The 19,553-nt window shown below is 33.8% G+C and overlaps 1 protein-coding gene and 1 long non-coding RNA gene across 11 annotated transcripts in view; both read right to left on the reverse strand.

Annotated features, from left to right (window-relative positions):
* Nucleotides 1-19,553, reverse strand: part of CBLB (Cbl proto-oncogene B) — a 214,463-nt gene that overhangs the window by 66,865 nt on the left and 128,045 nt on the right. For all 10 annotated transcript variants that reach the window (XM_063661584.1, XM_063661588.1, XM_063661585.1 and 7 more), the window contains exons 7-9: nt 19,000-19,137; nt 15,162-15,249; nt 11,707-11,838 (exon numbers count right to left, since the gene is read on the reverse strand). In XM_063661584.1, coding sequence (XP_063517654.1) covers nt 11,707-11,838; nt 15,162-15,249; nt 19,000-19,137 — 358 coding nt within the window. The remainder of the gene's footprint in view (nt 1-11,706; nt 11,839-15,161; nt 15,250-18,999; nt 19,138-19,553) is intronic.
* Nucleotides 4,081-11,676, reverse strand: LOC134739149 (uncharacterized). The gene is made up of 2 exons (XR_010125669.1): nt 6,107-11,676; nt 4,081-5,777 (listed from the first exon to the last, which is right to left on the reverse strand). It is a non-coding gene; the product is annotated as an uncharacterized LOC134739149 (long non-coding RNA).

Here is a 19,553-nt window from a genome sequence, read left to right on the forward strand (position 1 = left end):
ACTCATACATTTAAAAAAGTTATTATAGAAAATCTCAGATACACATAAAATTTGAGGGAAAACTATAAATTTCTATGTACCTATCACCCGAGTTCAACAATTATCAATTCATCCCCAATCCAGTTTCATCTATATGTTCTCTTGTTCCTTTCACTCTTAGATCGTTTTGAAGTACCTCCTACACATCATATAAATTCATTGGTAAATATTTCAGTATCATAACTAAAAACCAAGAACCTTTTAAAGACCTAATTTCAGTGCAATTATCATAACTAAAAATTATTCCATCCAATCAAAATCATGAAAGTCACATTATTTTTTAGTACAGTGCATAGAATGTGCAAGCCACACTATTAGGCTATGTAAGTTTCTCTTTGAACCTCCAGGGTCAACTCACATATTGCTCTGGTTAAGGACGACTTCCAGTTTATGTGATCTATTTCCTCATAAGAGATAACTGAAAATATTGAGTTTTGAAGGGGGAGGAGGTGAAAGGCAATAACTGTGCCTTTATAGCACAAGAAAAAACAAAGAACTGTTCATCTAAAACTGAATTTAGATTTTTCTCTATGCTACTTGAAAATTTAATGTTATACAAATTACTGATGTTGTTAAGAGTACCTGTTATAAGAGCAGATATCACAAAATACATCTTCTCTTCAGCTTTGTTGAGAGTTTACATTACTCAACAGATCAACAAACAGCTGCAATGAACATTAATTTTGATTTGCAAAAACACAGATCACACTGAATGTGTCTCTAATGGTACTTACTCTAATATGACTTCATCCATCACACTTTATAAATGGATTACTGTCACATGCAAATTAGACGTCTAACCATAAAGTCTGAAATGCTACTTTGGTTACTCTGCCCTAGTTTCTGTCAGGTGGTTGATTAAATACACACGAAGAATGTCTTCAATACAATAATTAAAATAATGTTTCTGTCAATGCATACTTAATGCAAGATGAAATAATATGCATTAATGGAGAATAAAGACCAATAAATAACTCATTTTCTAGTTCCCACCATTCTGTGAATGTTAAGAGGAAGTACTGAGGACTCCGTCTATTCTAAATGACTCAGTAGATTTCACTGCCTCAAATAAGAAATACTTCTAAACCAAAGGATACAGAAGTTATCAGTGAATACTATACACAGCTGAAACTAAATTCTGTCATTTCTCATAATACAGTAAAATAATTCAGACTCACATCTCAACCATTAATACTGTAAGTCAGTGACATTACTTAAAATATAACTTTAGGTAAACTCAGATAATTAACATTGACAAACAAATAGAAAAAAATTTTAAACCTTCATAATACTCCATTCTCCACAAATACTCAATGTAAAAACCCAAATGAATACTGTTAGTACCATCTCATCATCATCATGTATCAATCACCTTCCATACTCTGTTTAAATATTGCTAAGACAGACATACTATATCTTAAATACTTTCTTTTAAATGTTTTTCAAGATAGCATTATATATAGTATAAATTATTTGCTTTCAGCATGATTATTAGAGGCATACTTTGACTTAAGGTCAATCACTTTATGCCTTCCCACATATGTAATATATACATCAAGGGCTGTAGGGTATATACATAGGGCCTCCTAAGTCTCATTTTGGAGTGCATTTTATATTTTTACTGTATGTGTATGCATATGTATATGTGTATTTTTTCCTTTATCAATAACTTCTAATTTATATTACCTTGCTATATTTCATGTAGCTATGAGGTTGCCACAAATCTTTTTTTAAACATAGCAATTATAACTGGAAAAATTATATGTATATAAATGCACTGAGAATAGGTTGGATCCATACCAAGAATTTTCAAAGCACAGTATCTCCCACAGAAACTCAATAACTTCTGGCTGAAAGAACGAATGAAAGAATAAAGAAGGATAGTTAATAGTAATCTTAGACAAAATGCCCCAGAGCAGGAGAGATCTTTGGTTCTGGTTTATTTTATGATGGACAAGGAAAAAAGACATCGGTGAATCTAGACTCTTCTAGTTTTGATTTGGGATGCCCATAAAAGCCTGCACAGTGAATCAGAAAAGGAGCACAGACATTCTGAATTAGGATACTTGGACTGGACTTCTACCTTCCCCAATTACAGCTGTGTGACACTGGGCAATTCATTGCATCTTATTTACAGGGTGTAATGAGATAATGCACATTTAGAGACATCATAAAGATAAAATGAGATAAATTAGTTTAAAGCTTTATAAAATGCTATAAAAATTCCAGCTGGCATATTTAGTATAAAAATAGTCTCAAGAATAAATATAATAAGAAAACTAAGGAAACGTATCTTAACATTTGAAAAAACTCGTATCTCTATACGAATTCCATTTTGTAATGAAATGAATACAATTTTAAACCTGCAGAATTATCAATGTGCATAGATTAATCATAACTGGAAATATGAGATATCTCCTAAGCACTTTATTAGAAACAATAATAACTAAAATTCCAGGCACTGTTGTAAGCACTCTCTAAATATTAATTCATTTAATCCTATAAGGTAGGTACAATTATTGCTCCCCAACAAGAAAAAGGGGTTTACTAGTTTGATGAAGGTCACATAGCAAGCAATACTAAGTAGGAAATCACAACAAGGGGATCTATTTCAAGAGTCTAATCATTTCAAAACTACACTATAGGATCAGCATGTAGTGGTTTTTCAATCTCAGATTCATAGCCAAGGTTAAAATAAAGGTGAAAAATAGCCGGTTGCTACTACTGATCATTCATAAATGTAAAAAATTTAAAACTATTTTGCTCAAATTGCAAATATCAAAATTAAAAAAACTACTACAATCAATGAATATTCTGTTCGCTCTAATTGAAAAGTTTCAGCTCTTTAACAGGAAGACGTAAAATGTATCTGAATAATTATACCATTTCTGAGGATACGTTTTTACATAGTAAAAGCTTTTTGTTTTAAATATTTGTTGCTTGAATCCAATTTAAAATTTTAATGCATGAAGTTGGTCTAGAATGAGCTGGTCATTTAGAATGAGTCTACATTCTAAACACTTTTTAAAAATGGTGTCAACTTTAAAAACACCTATAAAAGATCCATGTTGGAGTCAACTGAAAATGTTTCCAAAGTGCCAGTAAATCTGTTACTGTCCACACACTCTACAATATAGTGGGCATCCATCTAATTTAGTCATTAGACTTAAGAATCAAGCACTTATTCTACTAGATTTTATTTTCTCATATCCATCATTTCCTTTCCTTTTCTAGTGCATCACTCTAGTTCATGTTACTATAATGTGTTTGGACAACTCTCGCAGCTTCTTTATTACTCCCAATGTGAAAGGGAAGCTCCAACATTTAATCACATTTACACAAAAGACACAACGGGTGGTTAAAGACAAAAGTGCCAATTTAAAACATTCGTAAAGGCAAGTATTATTTTCTATTTGTAGTACCTAAGTTATAAAATTTCACTGAGGCTAGAAATGTGAAGACTGGTCGTCTTTGAAGGAAGATAGAGTAAAAGATTTATTTTATTTCATCTTATTTTTTTATTTTTTGAGACAGAATCTTGCTCTGTTACCTAGACTGGGGTGCAGTGCCGTGATCTCAGCTCACTGAAACCTCTGCCTCTAGGGTTCAAGCCATTCACCTGTGCCTCAGCCTCCCAAGCTGCTGGGATTACAGGCTCCCGCCACCACACCCAGTTATTTGGTATTTTTAGTAGAAACAGGGTTTGCCATGTTGGCTAGGCTGGTCTTGAACTGCTGACCTCACATGATCCACCCACCTCAGCTTCTCAAAGTGCTGGGATTACAGGTGTGAGCAACCGCGCCTGGCAGAAGATTATTTCTTATTGCCTTAAAAGTGATCATTTGAACTTGTTTCTCACCTCTCTCAGACAACTATATACATTTTTCCAACAACACTCTCTACATATGGAACATCTATAAATCTCCTTCATCATATTCCACATGAAAACCAGAGTTTATTGATTTTTTGGTAAATTACTATTTTGAATATGCTGATATCTTTCTATTAAATTATATCAAACAATATACAGGAAGAATAACCACAGGAAAATTAATTTTACATTTAATTGAATTAAAGTCCTTGGCAGTAATTCAAAACATAGCTGCATATCCAACTGACAAAGATATCCATTTTTATTTTGGAAGGAAGATATGAAGAACACAGTTTGGGGTTTGTTCTATTCAGGAGCTCAAAAGCCATTTTCCTTTTTTTTTTTTTTTCTTTTATTATACTTCAAAAGTTCTGGGATACATGTGCAGAACGTGCAGGTTTGTTACACAGGTATACACATGCCATGGTGGTTAGCTGCACCTATCAACCAGTTATCTACATTAGGTATTTCTCCTAAAGCTATCCCTCCCCTTGCCCCCCAGCCCCTGACAGACCCTGGTGTGTGATGTTCCCCTCCCTGGGTCCATGTGTTCTCAGTGTTCAACTTCCACTTATGAGTGAGAACATGCAGTGTTTGCTTTTCTGTTCTTGTGTTAGTTTGCTGAGAATGATGGCTTCCAGCTTCATCCACGTCCCTGCAAAGGACATGAACTCATCCTTTTTTATGGCTGCATAGTATTCCATGGTGTATATGTGCCACATTTTCTTTATCCAGCCTATCATAGATGGACATTTGGGTTGGTTCCAAGTCTTTGCTCTTGTGAACAGTGCTACAATAAACATACATGTGAATGTGTCTTTTTAGTACAATGATTTATAATCCTTTGAGTATATACCCAGTAATGGAATTGCTGGGTCAAATGGTATTTCTGACTCTAGATCCTTGAGGAATCACCACACCATCTTCCACAATGGTTGAACTAATTTACACTCTCATCAACAGTGTAAAAGCATTCCTATTTCTCCACATCCTCTCCAGCATCTGTTGTTTCCTGACTTTTCAATGATCGCCATTCTAACTGGCGTGAGATGGTATCTCATTGTGGTTTTGATTTGCATTTCTCTAATGACAAGTGATGATGAGCTTTTTTTCATATGTTTGTTGGCTGCATAAATGTCTTCTTTTGAGAAGTGTCTGTTCATATGCTTCGCCCACTTTTTGATGTTTTTTTTTTTCTTGTAAATTTGTTTAAGTTCCTTGTAGATTCTGGATATTAGCCCTTTGTCAGATGTATAAAATGCAAAAATTTTCCCTCATTCTGTAGGTTGTCTGTTCACTCTGATGGTAGTTTCTTTTGCTGTACAGAAGCTCTTTAGTTTAATTAGATCCCATTTGTCTATTTTGGCTTTTGTTGCCATTGCTTTTAGTGTTTTAGTCATGAAGTCTCTGCCCATGCCTATGTCCTGAATGGTATTGCCTAGGTTTTCTTCTAGGGTTTTTATGGTTTTATGTCTTACATTTAAGTCTTTAATCTGTCTTGAGTTAATTTTTGTATAAGATATAAGGAAGGGGTCCAGTTTCAGTTTTCTGCATATGGCTAGCCAGTTTTCCCAACACCGTTTATTAAATAGGGAATCCTTTCCCCGTTGTTTGTTGTTGTCAGGTTTATCAAAGATCAGATGGTTGTAGATGTGTGGCGTTATTTCTGAGGCATCTATTCTGTTCCATTGGTCTACATATCTGTTTTGGTACCAGTACCATGCTGTTTTGGTTACTGTAGCCTTGCAGCATAGTTTGAAGTCAGGTAGTGTGATGCCTCCAGCTTTTTTCTTTTTGCTTAGGATTGTCTTGGCTATATGAGCTCTTTTTTGGTTCCGTATGAAATTTAAAGTAGTTTTTTCTAAGTCTGTGAAGAAAGTCAATGGTAGTTAGATGGGGATAGATTGAATCTATAAATTACTTTGGGCATTTTGGCCATTTTCATGATATTGATTCTTTCTTTATGTCCTCTCTGTTTGCAGATGACATGAATGTATATTTAGAAAACCCCATCGTCTCAGCCCAAAATCTCCTTAAGCTGATAAGCAGCTTCAGCAAAGTCTCAGGATATAAAATCTATGTGCAAAAAATAACAAACATTCCTATGCACCAATAATAGACAGAGAGCCAAATCATGAGTGAACTCCCATTCACAAATGCTACAAAGAGAATAAAATACCTAGAAATACAACTTACAAGGGATGTGAAGGACCTCTTCAAGGAGAACTACAAATCAAAAGCCATTTTCTAGATTCCTGAAATAAGCACAGAATGAAAACAATTCCTTAACTTTTAACCTTACATGGTAATGCTGCAGAATCACTGCTGCATAATATACTACACCTCACAAAGGAAGATGTGCAGAAATTCAGGGTTGAGAAGATAAACGTTTTGTTAATGTCCCGTTAACACGTGGATGTGAAAGACAACTCTCCGAGTTTTATTACTAAGGGTAGCACAGAAATGTTGCACACAGAGTAATATTACTTCAAAGAATGTCTCTAGAAAGGTGATTATTCAACTTATTTAGTATTCTGTGCAAACTCTGCTTGCTTATTCAATTTATTAAATAACACAGATGTTTCAGAAAGAGAAGAAAGCATCTGACATCTCTTCAGAGGCATGACTAATGGGCCATTATGACAGCAATTAAAGAGTAACCACTTGCAGCCTGTAACTACTGACACAGCTACTGTGCATTTCTTAAGTTTACTGTTAATTACATAAAATTTAAGTCTCTAATGAATTTCAATTAAACCAAAGTAGGGCATCAGATGGAAGGAAAAGTTGGTGAAGAATGACTTGCTAAAAATGCACACTGCTGAGCATAGTATGATTTATGGTCAGGGTTTAATATTTCCTATTGGATTCTAACTGATTTATCACAGCTTCTTGGCAGACATGCAGCCTTTAAAATCATGCTCATATCAGCATGCCCAACCAACGTAGTAGAAAGTAACAAAAAATGTCTAGCAGCCATAATTAAATTTGAAGGATAACAGGATACTCATTTTAAGTAATTATTAATACCATGCCCCTCAATAGAAATTTCAGTTTTAATTTTAACTTTAACTTCTTGACACTAAGGATTGTGTCTCAGAGTTCTTTTTAGTTCAGAGCATAGTACAGAACATGGGATATTGCAGCTGCTCAAAGAATGTTACCTAAATAAATAAATAAATGGAAAATGATAGTTGAAACCATCTTGGTTTGCTTCTATCAAACCAGTAAGAGGAAGAAGCAAAATAACAAATTCTTCCTGTGCACAGTTAAGCTTGCAAATTTAATCATGTAAAACAAAAACAATGTCTTTAAGGTACCATTTTTGAATGAGGAAAAAATTGAAAAAGAGAGACATAAGTTATTTTAATCTAAGTCCAGACACCTAATACCTTGAGAACATTTCTCTCTATATCTACAAGCTTAGATACCACTTTTGGCAATATTTTGTGGAACTATGAAGTGTGCTATAATTTTGTTCTTCTTACTGACATATTTATCATCAATTAGGTTAAGTCAAGTGAGCACAGCTAGGTGAGATAACAGATACAAGACCTTCAGCATATCTAATGTTTTACAACTGTGTTTTAACTAGATTAACTTTATAGGACTTTTATTTTTATTAAATACCAGAGGCATTTTGCAATAACATATTTTAATGATCAAGAAACATTGCTGTTCATGCAATAATACAAAAGCTGCCAAAACAGATATGCTAGTTGGCAGGAAGCACTACTATGTGAAGACTATATCTAAATGTAAAAATATTTAGATTATCCAAAAGTAGAAATGTTCAAAAGTTGAAACTTCCTTTGACCAGTAAGATCCCACTGAGATACAGAGACTGTGAAATATCAATTTAGAATTACTGACCTAAGAACAATTTTCTTTAGGGGTAGAGAAAACATGAACCGGGGATTACTGTGCATATTTTTTTTTTGGTGTAAAACAGCGATAAAAATGCAGTCTTACTGCTTCTGTGTTAGTGCTGGTAGTATGCATACAATAAAAGTAAAAGAACATGGTTCAAGAATGGGTGGAAAAAAATCACAATGTAAAAAGTTAAGGAAATCACACAATAGCTAGTGAATGGAACAAAGGAAACTAAGCCTTAGATATTCTAGGATTCGTTCTTAGATACTGAGTATGATAAAAGGTCTTTGAAAAGATCATAAATAATTCTCACAAAAGTATTGTAAGAGCTTTTCACAATCTACAATACTGTCTTTTTATTTAATGTACTTTTACACTTCCTTTTCTTTTACATTACCTAGCATGCAATCTATAAGTATTTACTGAGTAATGACCAATGTGCAGATAACATGCTAGCAGAGAGATTCTAAAATAGGTAAAGTAATCCACATTCTAGAAAGGAAATACATAAATATGGAAATATTTACAATATGAACATAATGAGGTAAGAGCTTACAGAAACATATACAAAATGTATCAGGAGGATGCTTATTAATGATGAGCTGCTTTGTGTGAGGAGAATTAAAAAATTATACTGAAAATAAAGGTTTGCATAATTTTCATTAATTTAGGTGCAAAATTCAATAATCAGATTAAGACAATAACATTACTGTCTAGTAACATAAATGTAATTTATTATTTCAACCTTCTGAATAGTTTTGAATTTGTCATTTTTGTTTCTACTTTACTTAGTAAACTCCTTTATTACTCTCTCACATAACTTTTAAAATTTTAGCTAAACACAATTTTCAGAGCTTGACATTTATGTACTTCCTCAATTTCTAAAAGTAAAACTGAGAAGTAGCTGAGAGTGAAAAAGAGAAATAGTAAATGTTAAAAACTTACCAACATTACTGAACATTCTTCATATAAGGTCATTAGGCCAATATAAAAAATCATGAAATAACTCAAGGAATTGATAAGCAACAAGCAAGAGGAACTACACCAATTTGGAGAATGCACAGTAACACACACAAATGTTGTGGTGATGTAAAGGACACAGCATTAGTAATACAGAAAGACAACCGAGAAATGTTCCTATGCCTTTTGCACATAATGAACTTATTGCAAATAGTTCACAAACCTAACAAATAAATACAGTTTAAGTCCTCAATTAATATTGTTAATTAGTTCTTGGAAATTGAGACTTTAAGTGAAACAACTTACTGTATAATGAAATCCATTTTACCCTAGGCTACTTGATAGAAACAAGAGTTAAGGTTCCTACAGCATACAGTATGTCACTTTGCTCAAAGTTGCAGTTTCCAAGAATGTACTGACAATGTTAAGTTAGGACTTAAGTAAAGGTAGTATTTATTTACTAAGAATAAATAAACTTTCTTTTAAGAAGTATATAGAAAGTAAAATAAATAAAATATTTGTTGCTTTACATTCAGCCATACTTTTCTACTCACCCTGGGCTGCAAGGCAAACACCATTTTATTATTATTATTATTACTTTATAGAGATGGGGTCTCCTTATGTTGTCCAGGCTGTTCTCAAACTCCTGGGCTCAAGGGATCTTCCTGCCTCGGCCTCCCAAAGTACTGGGATTTAGAGGTGTGAGCCGCCATGCCTGGCCAGTAAACTATTTTGTATGATGCTTTAAACAAAACATTTTACTAAACAAATGTTTCTGTCAAACTAATAGCAGCTTCTGACTTTTAACCAACTTAACCTCCAAATACTAAGCACAGTATTGAGTTACAGATGTGAAGTCTTGCAACATGTATGCATGTGTATGCTCTAAGACTGGAGCCCCAAGAAAAATGGCTGAAATACACAAGCCCTGCATGGAGGCAGAGTGTTAGGAATTTGTATCAGCCTATTATTCTGATTTTCTTCAGGGAGAAATGCAAGGCTTTTAGTTTCTTTTTACTTGTAAAAACCACACTACTACCCTGAAGGCAAAGAAGGGTGACAAATACAATTTGTTTTCTTTGTTAGTTTAACATGTATCCTGAAACACTGAATGATTATCAGGTACACCAGTCCTAAGTAGTCCAATTACAGACAATCTATCACTGAGTCAATATCTCTATAATATCTCCTACTGACACATTTGAAATAAACTTGCAAACAATTCTGTCTTCTACCAACATATCTACATTTATCGAACGTAGTTTTTAAAAGGCACTGCTAAGTTTGCAGAACTATTACTGTTAACATAATTTAAATAGGAATCAAGTATCTATGTTGAGAATGATCTCCTTCAACATCTCCCTATAATATGCAAATTTCACCAACATCATGAAGGGATAAAAGGAAATAAGGGAGAGGATATAAAGAAAAACCTAAAACAAAATATAAGCCAAATGCATACGAAGAAGAGAAGTATAGGGATTTTGAACAATGTTACTGAGGTAGCAAAGATCTCTGGGCATTCAGAAAGGACTTTGAAAATATAAATCAACTGTAATTCATTTCCTAATTCTTCCTCTTTTCCTCATCCATTAACAAAATGTTCACAAAAGAAGAAGCAGGCCCTTTTATGACTATGAAAATGGGAAAATCATTATATTTTATTACTAAGTAAGGAGCTCGGCAGGCATCAATGCCCCTCTAAGTCTGTCAGCCCCCTTCCATGAACCTCAATGTCCATCCTTCCTCAAGTCTTGCAGAGACGCAGGGTTGGACAAAGAAAATCAAGGACTGAGAGGGCTTAGAAATAGGGTAGGAATGTCAACTATATGCTTCACCGAAAATCTTTTTTAAAGGCTAGAAAATTTAATTATTGGCTTTCTAAATCCTATCAATATACTTCTAGCTTCAATATAACTATGTCAAACAGTTTCAAAATGGCTTGATCAAAATATTCCATGACTCCTCCAAATACTCAAAACTGGAAATCTGTCCAAAGATCCATTTTAAAAATCCCCAATCTTTGTTACAGATGAAGAAATATAAGAAAGTCCTTGGGCTCACGCCTGTAATCCCAGCACTTTGGGAGGCCGAGGCGGGTGGATCACAAGGTCAGGAGATCGAGACCATCCTGGCTAACATGGTGAAACCCCGTCTCTACTAAAAATACAAAAAATAGCTGGGCACAGTGGCGGGTGCCTGTAGTCCCAGCTACTCGGGAGGCTGAGGCAGGAGAACGGCATGAACTAGGGAGGCGGAGCTTGCAGTGAGCCGAGATCACGCCACTGCACTCCAGCCTGGGCGACAGAGCAAGACTCTGTCTCAAAAAAAAAAAAAGTCCTTGGGAAAACCAGTTATTCTCCAGACCTTCCTATAAAACATCAAATCAATTTATATTTATTGAATGCCTGCTGCAGATGGGAAGGCAATTTGCCTGAGATTATGCTTCAGTAAACGGGGAACTTTAATGCCTGTTTCTGTGGGAACTATAAGTGTTTGAGAGATACTTCCTGTCTGATTCTCCAATTTCAGCACTACAGAGCATATGTGAGACAGGAACCATGCTTCCTCAGGAGTAAAGAAGTTTGCTTGAAAATATCAAAATAAGATTTATCTACTACGGTTTACTTGGCTTCAGAAACTGACCTAGTATAAACAGATTCTGACCTATCAATAAATGGCATAAAACTGTCTAGTTGGTAATATCTATAAGTGAACATACTGAAATCCATGGTACTACAGAAGTAGAACTACTGATGACTAATAAAATTTATACATTTAAAGATAAAATATAAAATAGTTAAAAATCAAATTATATAAAGCAACTCAAACATATAAAATCTTTACACAGTCATTTCAAATAAAGCACTTACCAGCATTACTTCCTAAACCATTAAGAAAACTGAAAAGAGAAATATTAGTAGGACATATAAGAAAGACATCCATGTTGCTAATGATTATACCTGCCATGCCGTAAGGCAAGAGGTGCACATCAAATGCCCACAAGGCTCAATCTTGACATCTTTGTCATTCTCTGCACAAATCTTACAGAGCTGAAAAGTGGAGCCCATTTCACAATATAATTCATATTGTTCCTGGAATTTGGGGAGGAGGGAGAAAGTAATGTTAATGTATTTCCAGCATGAATTGTTAATATCAAATTTTCCCAAATAAAATGATGCACAGTCAATATCTCACAATTGACCTTGTCAGAATTTTGTTACCATTTGAGACATGTTTTGAATTGATAATCACAATTTGGTCTACAAAATTCATTTTAAAAAGGTTTGAACTTTTATCATCTGTCTTATAATCTATCTTATATGCTTCTTAATGATTCATATTATTTAAGGTTCCTTTACTGTTCCTTTAGGAAGGGACTTGCTTCAATAGTCATGGTGACTCAAAAGACAAAATCTATGGTTTTAAAATAGGAATATAAAATGATTTTATCTTTTTTATAAATGCCACATGCTCATATAATTTAACTGTCAAATTGAAAATAAAAAAGATACTTGGCTAAACATTAAATTTTATTGTTTCAATATCTTTAGAAATCCCTGAACGGAAGAAAAGCAACAAACATTTACCAAGCACTTCCCGCATGCCAGGCACTGTGGTCCACACTTACTATTTCACTTACTCTCCAAAGCACAAGAAGACATATTGAACTTAACAAAAGTTATGCCTGGGGCTTAATCAGTTTAAATTGTTTGCTTCAAACTCTAAACTAAGCCTCTGACTAAAAAGTGCCCATGCTTTCCCTAACACTGTCAAGAAAACAAATCACTTCAGTAACCAAAAACCATTTTATTAAAACTGCAATGTTCTTGATTGATTGGGTTTTTAGCTTAAAACATTTGACATAGTAAAATTTTCAAAATTCAAATGCTGAAAAGATCTTTGTGACAAAAATACAAATAAATTGGTAAATTTGAAAAAAATAATGAAAAAAGATGTTAGGAATACAAAGAAAAGGAAGTATGAAACCAATATTTGGGTAAATAAAGCAACTTTTAGTTCAGGAAGTGACTACAATGTGCCTGGCACTGAGTAGGATAAATAAATAATAATATTTAGTCCACAGACTACTAAAATATATTATAATCCTGGTGAGAAAAATATATATATACATAAACATACATGGATACATATGCATGTACATGCAGGTACACACATATACACATAAACTGTGTCTGCTATGTGTGAATATACAAAAATTTTGTGGGGAACTTAAGGAAAGAGACAAGAGAGAATGCATAAAAATGGAAAAGAAATAAAACTAAAGTAATTCAAAGTAAGTTATAAACTGCTGATGTCCCTGAAATAATAGATAAGTATTGATACTGGTTATGACTGTCCAAAGGACAAATACACAATTATAAAAAAAATTACATTAAGCTAAAATCAAAGATGCAGATCCCAATGCAACCTAAACAGTAAGAATATTTATGAGTAATTTAAGGGAATGTTATTACTTCCAAAGATTTATTTTTTTAATGGCTTTATAAAGAGCAACTGTCTTTCCTAAGTATCCTTTCACACATCTTTGAAAATACAGGATCACTACATAACTTTTAAAATGGCAATCATATATTAAATTTAAAATTGCAATCATGGCCGGGCACGGTGGCTCACGCCTGTAATCCCAGCACTTTGGGAGGGCGAGGTGGGTGGATCACCTGAGGTCAGGAGTTCAATCCTGATCAACATGGAGAAACCCCATCTCTACTAAAAATACAAAAATTAGCCGGAAGTGGTGGCAGGCGCCTGTAATGCCAGCTACTCGGGAGGCTGAGGCAAGAGAACTGCTTGAACCCAGAGGGCAGAGGTTGTAGTGAGCCGAGATCGCGCCACTGCACTCCAGCCTGGGCAACAAAAGCAAAACTCTGTCTCAAAAAAAAAAAAAGAAAAAAAGTGGCTCACGCCTGTAATCCCAGCACTTTGGGAGGCCGAGGCGGGCAGATCACGAGGTCAGGAGATCGAGACCATCCTGGCTAACATGGTGAAACCCTGTCTCTACTACAAGATACAGAAAATTAGCCGGGCGTGGTGCGCTGGCGGGCGCCTGTAGTCCCAGCTACTCGGGAGGCTGAGGCAGTGAAAGGCGTAAACCCGGGAGGCGGAGCTTGCAGTGAGCCGAGATCGCGCCACTGCACTCCAGCCTGGGCGACAGAGCAAGACTCTGTCTCAAAAAAAGAAAAAAAAAAGCAATCATTTATTAAATTTACATGTACAATATGTACATATAAATGTCAATGTGTATGTCTCACATAATAATGTAAAGACCATGGGAACTGAAATCTGGAGAATTATAAGGTAAATCATTATCTACTGTCTTAAAAAAGCTGTAATTCTTCTCGTTTTTTCCCTTAGATTTTTGTTATTTATTACACAAGGCGTGAACATATCTCAAATATAAAATATTTTAAAACTAGACTGAATGTAAAATAAAATATTCAAGTTCTCCCTTCATCCCCTCCCTTACTGCTCAATCCCTTTTCACCTCCTCAGTTAAATCTTCTTACCAGTTTGGTGTTTTTTTGATCTTTTAAAAAGTATACTCACATGTTCATATACAGCAATTAATTAATTATTTCCTTACAGAAGTTGAATGTACATAATGTAACTTTACCAAATGAAATGTTACCTACTTGTACTTTACATATATGGAATTATTTTACAGTACAAGATGCAGAAGTTCCCATGTGAGTATGTAAAGCTACCTCCCTCCTGTTGATGACTTCACACAATACAGTATGAGAATAGTAGTCTATTTTATTTAATCTATTACTAAAGTTCTTAGTATTTTATAATTTTTTGCTTTTACAAAAAATATTACAGTAAATACCTGTTGTACAGATTTTTGTGTGCATGTGTAAGTGATATATATGGGATCTATTACATATATAGAATCTAAAGTGAAAAGATATTTTCACTTAGATTTTTATAATTACTGAATATCACTCTCAAGAAAGGTTTTACCAACTTACATTCCTATTCATAATCTATGAGGTTGCCAGCAATGGATTTAGAAAAACATAATTGTTATCTTCAACAGGCTTCAATTACCCATTTGTGACTCTAAAATCTAAGGCATATAATTATTCTAATCTTTTTTTTGGTAGCTTTCTAAACTATGGCTCTCTCCTTACATCCACCTACCTGCTTATGGATTTATTTATTTCCCCCATATAAATGCCAATACTATATGAAAAGCAAGAATTTTAACAGCATAAATTTGTATCAAAAAATCTAAGAAAGTAATATAATTTCTCCTTAAACACTCTTAGAATTCCTTAAGTATATTTTGTATTAAATACCTGTGCATGATTTTAACTACACTATGAGAGTCTTATTTATTTCAAGGGCATTATGGATACTTATTTAATTATACTTTTCTAGAAATTATCCTTACCTGTGTAACTTTTATATGGTCATGAGGTGTAGGTTCACATAATCCAGTTAAATCAGGATTATAACTCCTCCCATCAGGATAAAGATAACTGAATTTAAACAGAAACTTTATTACCTTAAATATACAAGTTTTAATTGCATTTAAGGATATTTAATCAAATTTTTCTATATTCAAACATATATTTGGATGTTTCCTTTTTATGTAACTATCGATAACATATTACTTCAATGTTTCCAAATTATTATGTTGTTTTTAGGACACTTAAAATGTAGAATTTTCATATAAGAAATACATAATGAATATAGCCTAACCCACTAAGCAACCATTTTCAATGAAATACCTTTAATATATGTCTCTTATATAAGTTAAGAATTTATTTCACTGGTCAATCATGTTGTATTCCAAAACTCTTTGAAGATATACCTATTTGCAACTATTACATCTTTCATCTGAGGCACAGGTAATGTTAACAGTATCATTTTACACCATGCCTAATACCACATGGAAAGAAAAATATAATTAAAGGCCACAGTTTTCTCATAAGTTGCTGAAACACTTCCGTGTTCCTGTTTCTACAGTTTCCATATCTCTTCTCTCATCTTCCCCTCACCTAACACAAACACATGTGCACATATGCAAACACACAGACACACAGGCACATACACATTTTAAAAAATTAGAAAATGTTACATTTCCATGTTTCATTGACTTAACACTACAAACACAAAATGGTCTATAGATACAAGGTTCTATTATCAGGGAAAACTGAAATCTGAACTAAAAGTTGTAGTAATAATGCATTCTTGCTGCGTTAAATAGAAGTTGTACTTGTTATTGAAAAATTCGCTAAAAAATAAAATTTACTGTTGGTAAATACTTATTTTTAATTTAAAAAAGGGGTAATGTCACTGCTGTGTTTCATCAGTTTATTAAATTATGGTTAATTCTGTTTAACATCTTTCTATACTAAATTTCTTAAATAAAACAATAAGAATATAGTACTGTAGTATGCATATTTTAAACGGTAAAACTATAACAAATCTATTCTTTAAAATAACAAAAAATATTTATCCTCGAATGAGGAGTCTACAAACATGTTGTTAGAATTTACCCAGGAAAACCAGAAAAATGAACTTAAAGGACAGATACTTCTTACATAGTAAAGGACAAATCAGTGAGATGATTTTTTTATGATTTAGCAAAAGGAGTTTACTATATCTGAGTATGATACAAATTTAGAATGTCCTTATGGGTGTGTTACAAAATTTGACAAATATTAAATGAGGAATGATAATCCAAAGAAGATAAGCAACTTTTTTATATACCCTAAAAATTGGCCATTTAAAAAAATATTATATAAAATTTTTTGTATCACATTTCAATAATATGAAGAAATTCTAGCAAGAATTCAGAAATTAAAGATTACAAAAATCATGATTAGGGTACCATAGGAAAGGTTAAAGGTTCTTTTTAACCTATCAGGAGGTTGTTGATAGGTTAAAAAGGTTAAAAAGAACCTTTAACCTTTCCTATGATATGCTAATCATCATTTTTGATTATTTCTGTCCTTAGTACACCCAGGATATACTGCAGTGAGCCCTTTTCAATGGCACTGAAGGAGTAAAGAATGTTGGGAGGTTATCAAAATAAACATCTGTATCAACTATGCCATACAATATTGGATTAACTATTAATATAAGGAAATACAGTGGACTCACATGGTAGCTGGAGATGATATCCTATACTGACCTTATGAGAAACCTTATCTAATTAATTTATAAATCCTATTTTATCCTAATATATTATTAAAGTTTGAAATCAACTAGCTAAATCCCTCTGGAGATACGTGTGTGTGTGCGTGTGTAACTCTTAAGAGTTATTGTGCTCAGGAGTTTAAAGGCTTTGCTCAACTGATTACAATACTAAAATTTGTGACTCTGAATGACATTTGAAAAATAGAAGGAATAATTCAAACAAGCTATATATCAAAATTTTTCTATCTACAGATTTGCCCTTTCACCCTCTACTTATAAATTCAAACTTTAAAATATATTTTCTTAAAAAAAAATCTGTAATCATGGTAAATCAAAATCTATACACAAAGCTTTGATGCATTAGAAGAAAGGTATAAATAACCGACACTAGCAAATTTATGAAAATTAGAAGGAAAAAGAAAGAGAAATACACATTTGGTACCATAACTTGCCATACAATTACTATGTAATTAATTTATTGAAAGGTTTTGTGTGTGTTGGTATTATTTTTTTTTTTTCAGATAAGGTCTCACTCTGATGCACAGGCTGGAGTGCACCGGCAGGATGTTGTCACTGTAGCCTCAACTTCCCAGGCTCAGGTGATTAACCCATCTTAGCCTCCAGAGTAGCGAGGACTACCGTCATGCACCACCATGCCCAGCTAATTTTTTTGCATTTTTTGTAGAGATAGGGTTTTGCCATGTTGCCCAGCCTGACCTCGAACTCCTGGGCTCAAGTGATCCTCCTGCCTGGGCCTCCCAAAATGCTGGGATTACGGGCGTAAGCCACCACTCCCACCCAAAAGCTCATAGGTTTTTAAAAATTCCTAATTTTTCTTTGCATAAATCTCATCACTTTTTTTCTTTTCTTTCTTTTTTGCAATTACTTTGAAAAAGGTAAAACTCAAATCATTTGCTCTTTGTTAACTCCGGTGGACTTTCTCCTTCTAGGTTTCTATCAGAATTCACACTGCAGCGAGTTTGATCACGAGCATCTCCAAGTTACCCAGCAAGGCAGAGGGGAAGAAAAAGCAGCATGATCAAGTGCACTGAGAATACAAGGAGAGGACAAAGGGAATGGCATGTGAATAAAACAAGTAAGAAGAATCAGACATATTTACTATGAAGGGGCCCAACAGATTGTCCATACTTTGTGTGTGGAGTGAGTGGGGGAGAATTCACTATTAATCTAAAAAACAGAGGGGAACTTACTTATTTTTAAATTTTAAAAAGGAATAGCTTGAGATAAACTAAACTTAGCTATTAACATATAGTCCTAGAATATGGAGTTATTATTAGTGTGAAAAAGGAAAGATCTACAGAGAGAAAAGAAAAGGAAGGGGTGGAGGGAGAAACAGGTAAGAAAGAGAAAAGAAAATCTGGCACTAACAATCAAAATAAAAACAGTGAAACTGGCTGGGCACAGTGGCTCACGCCTGTAATCCCAGCACTTTGGGAGGCCGAGATGAGTGGATCATGAGGTCAGGAGATTGAGGCCATCCTGGCTAACACGGTGAAACCCCATCTCTACTAAAATACAAAAAACTAGCGGGGCGTGGTGACCCACGCCTATAGTCCCAGCCACTTGGGAGGCTGAGGCAGGGGAATCCCTTGAACCCAGGAGGTGGAGGTTGCAGTGAGCAGAGATCACGCCACTGCACTCCAGCCTGGCAACAGTGAGACTCCATCTCAAGAAAACAAAAAAGAAAGAAAAAGTGAAACTAGTAATCTAAGGGTTATATGAAGAAATAGAAGTCAATTATTCTAAATAATTTTCTCTTAATATATAAACAGTTTTACATCCATTTTAAAACTACCTTTAAGTTCCAAGTTTTTATCATACAAAAGATAAAAATTCATGTCGTAATTTGAAGTTGAAATGTATTTGCTATAACATAGTTTCAAATAATTAGGTTACCTTAAAATGATTATATAAAAAGATGAACAAAAAACTAAGGAACATCCATTATTTCTCAGTCTTAACATAAAAAGCAGCCTCGCTATCCATTTTCGCCATCACGAAGCAATCTTTATTTTTCAAATTCATGAATCATAAGCACTCCAACTTCCATTTCTCATACTTACAATCCTTCCCTGCTGCCATCAATCAGGGCTTGAAATAAGGGCTTGTTATGAGGTATGGTCTGTAAGATATTCCCATCCCCAGTCACATAGCCAATGGCCCACTGTCCCAATCGAGTGCAACTTAACCGGAAAATATAGCTGCAAAACATAAGAAAATTACATCTAATTACATTCAGAATGTAAATCAATACTAAACAATTTGTTAGGTTTCTTCCAAGCAAAAGAATAAACAGAATCATTTAGAATTCCTGAATACTCCCTATATTCTATCTTCTAACTTATTTTTAGCAACATTGTACTTCTCCATTTATCAATTTACAAGAGAAACATTGATCATTTCTTTTTATTTAAATACTTCCAGATACATATATAAGAAAATAAACAAGATTGTAAACTATCTAGGGATTTTTTTTACCATCATCATCAGGATGCAGTGTATGGAAATGCTGATGGCATGGAATAGCTACAAAATAAATCACTCTTGGAATGTAAAAATAAATAAGTAAAAATGTAAATTTAATTTGCCTATCTCAGACAAAAACTGAGCCAGTTTC

Source organism: Pongo pygmaeus, chromosome 2 (genome assembly GCF_028885625.2).
Source record: "Pongo pygmaeus isolate AG05252 chromosome 2, NHGRI_mPonPyg2-v2.0_pri, whole genome shotgun sequence".
NCBI classification, from domain to species: Eukaryota; Metazoa; Chordata; class Mammalia; order Primates; family Hominidae; genus Pongo; species Pongo pygmaeus.